General features: G+C 28.5%; 1 protein-coding gene across 1 annotated transcript in view; it reads right to left on the bottom strand.

Moving 5' to 3' along the window:
• Window positions 1-2,500, bottom strand: part of LOC113078488 (transcription factor 4-like) — a 115,374-nt gene that overhangs the window by 8,048 nt on the left and 104,826 nt on the right. The window contains 1 exon segment of the mRNA XM_026250787.1: window positions 875-1,007. Within this exon segment, the coding sequence (XP_026106572.1) occupies window positions 875-1,007 (133 nt within the window).

Raw genomic sequence — 2,500 nt, forward strand, 5'->3', positions numbered from 1 at the left:
AGAGATTACACTGATTACATTTAATATATATATATAAATACGTGTGTGTGTGTGTGTGTATCTGAATAATAATAGAGGAAACTACAACTATTAAAATATATTAAATAAATGTATATATATATATATATATATATATATTACAATTTCATTAAAAATATTTAATTATTATATATATAACAGTAAAAATAGAATAATACATATAATTTATAAAATATAAATATAATTTATTATCATTTATTTATATTTATAAAAATAAATATATAAAAAATGATGATAATAATAATAACAATAATAATAGGACAATTTAATGTTAATATGTTGCAATTTGTTTCTTTGAATTATTAATATTGAAAATATATTACATTTAATTACAAACCTGATTCAAAATATTAGAGTATAGTATGAGTATAACATCAAAAATATTCAATATTTTACAGATTAAAAAACACAAATTGTAATAAATAAATAAATAAATCTATAATATATATGACAACAACTAAAATTTTATAATTACAATTTGTATGTTATGAATGAAACCTCTTCTGCTCATCTGCATTTATTTGACAAACAATATAGTAAAATTTTGAAATATTATTCTAATGTAAAACATCTGTTTTCTGTGTGAATCTGTGTTAAAGTGTAATTTATTTCTGTATTTCCAGCATCATTCCTCCAGTCTTCAGTGTCACATGATCTTCAGAAATCAGAATAATATGATGATTTACTGCTCGAGAAACATGAAGATTATTATCAGTGTTGAACACAGTTGTGTTTGTGGTTTATAAATAACAACCCACAGATATCTGCATGTTTTCTTTGACCGTGGGAATACACTGGAAGTGTGTGTGTGTGTGTGTGTGTGTGTCACGCTCACCCCTGTACGGATCGGGCTGGCTGAGGTCGGGGGAAGTGGACGACTGCACAGGAAGCTGGGGTCCTGACACCTGATTGGACACGATGGAGTGACCGCTCCTCAAACCCACAGAGTCCTCACGATGGCCACCCGCCTAAAGGAGAGAGAGAGAGAGAGAGAGAGAGAGAGAGAGAGATGTTACAAACACATCTAAACATGCAAATGCATGCATACAGGATCCCATAACTCCATCCAGAACATCTGTCAGTTTCACACAGCCATCAGGGGGCGCCACACACACACACACACACACACACACGTTTGTTTTTGTGTAAAGTGTGTTCATCCCATAGGTGTAATGGTTTTTATTCTGTAGAAACTGTATATTCTATGTCCCTTCACCAACCCTACACCTAACCCTAACCCTCACAGGAAACTTTGTGCATTTTTACTTTCTCAAAAAAACTCATTCTGTATGATTTATAAGTGTTTTGAAAAATGGGGACATGGGTTATGACCTCATAAGTCACCCTCTCCTTGTAATACCTGTGTCATACCCATGTCATTATACACACACACACACACACACACACACACACACACATGTTTGTGACTGCAGTATACTCCTACTATTTCTCTAGTACACAGTGTGTGTATATTCTTCACAGAATGCTAAGTTTCTGAATGGAATGTGTGTAAGACCGATGTTACAGAACACACACTGAATAACGCGTGCCATGATGAACACACACTGAACATGCAGGGTGTGATGTGAAGTAAGGTTCTGCTGGAATTACATTTGATTTAATTAAGAAAGAGTCAAGAATGAGAGAAAAATACAAATATAAAAATATAACCTGAAAAAATAATCATTTATAAATATAAAATAATTGCTCTTTTTTTAAATGGGTGGGGGGGGGGGCATACATGCAGAATTTTTTTTATAAAAAAATACAATGGCAAAAAAAAAAATGTGGAGAAAAATAAAACATGTAAACTTATTTATAAATAAAAAAGCATTTCATTTTTCAAATGATGAAAATATATATATTAAAAAAATTATAAAACATTTAAAATACTTATGAATTAAAACATTTTATTTAATTGATCAATTCATGAAAAAATTATTTAAAAAAAATAAGAATTCATGTGCAAAAATATTAAATCCAAGACAAAAAGTAAATAAAAATAAATAAATAAAATTAAACAAATAAAATAATATGAACGATATTTATGAATCAAAAATATTATGTTTTTAATTCTAATAAATCGTTTAATACATAATATAATTTATAAATTTCAATAATTATAATTATTTTATAAAAAATGTAATAAGTCAAGAAAGAGACAAAAATAAATATAATAAAACATTAACATCATTATGTATAAATAAAAATAGTATTTAATTTTGTAAGCAATGAAAAAAATATTAACTGAGTGAGTAAAGAGACATAAAAAACTAATACTTTAAAAAAAAGTTAGATTATTATATATTATAAAGTTACTTCTGGTTCATTCATCTCACTGTATGGAGGATCAAGTTGCATTGTGGGATAGAGTGTCATTTACCATTTTACCAAAATCCACAAACTGTAGTATGTGAGTATGTGAACACAGCCAATCTCTCTCTCTCTCTCTCTCTCTCTC

This window comes from Carassius auratus, unplaced genomic scaffold (assembly GCF_003368295.1).
Source record: "Carassius auratus strain Wakin unplaced genomic scaffold, ASM336829v1 scaf_tig00025783, whole genome shotgun sequence".
In the NCBI taxonomy this organism is placed as follows: Eukaryota; Metazoa; Chordata; class Actinopteri; order Cypriniformes; family Cyprinidae; genus Carassius; species Carassius auratus.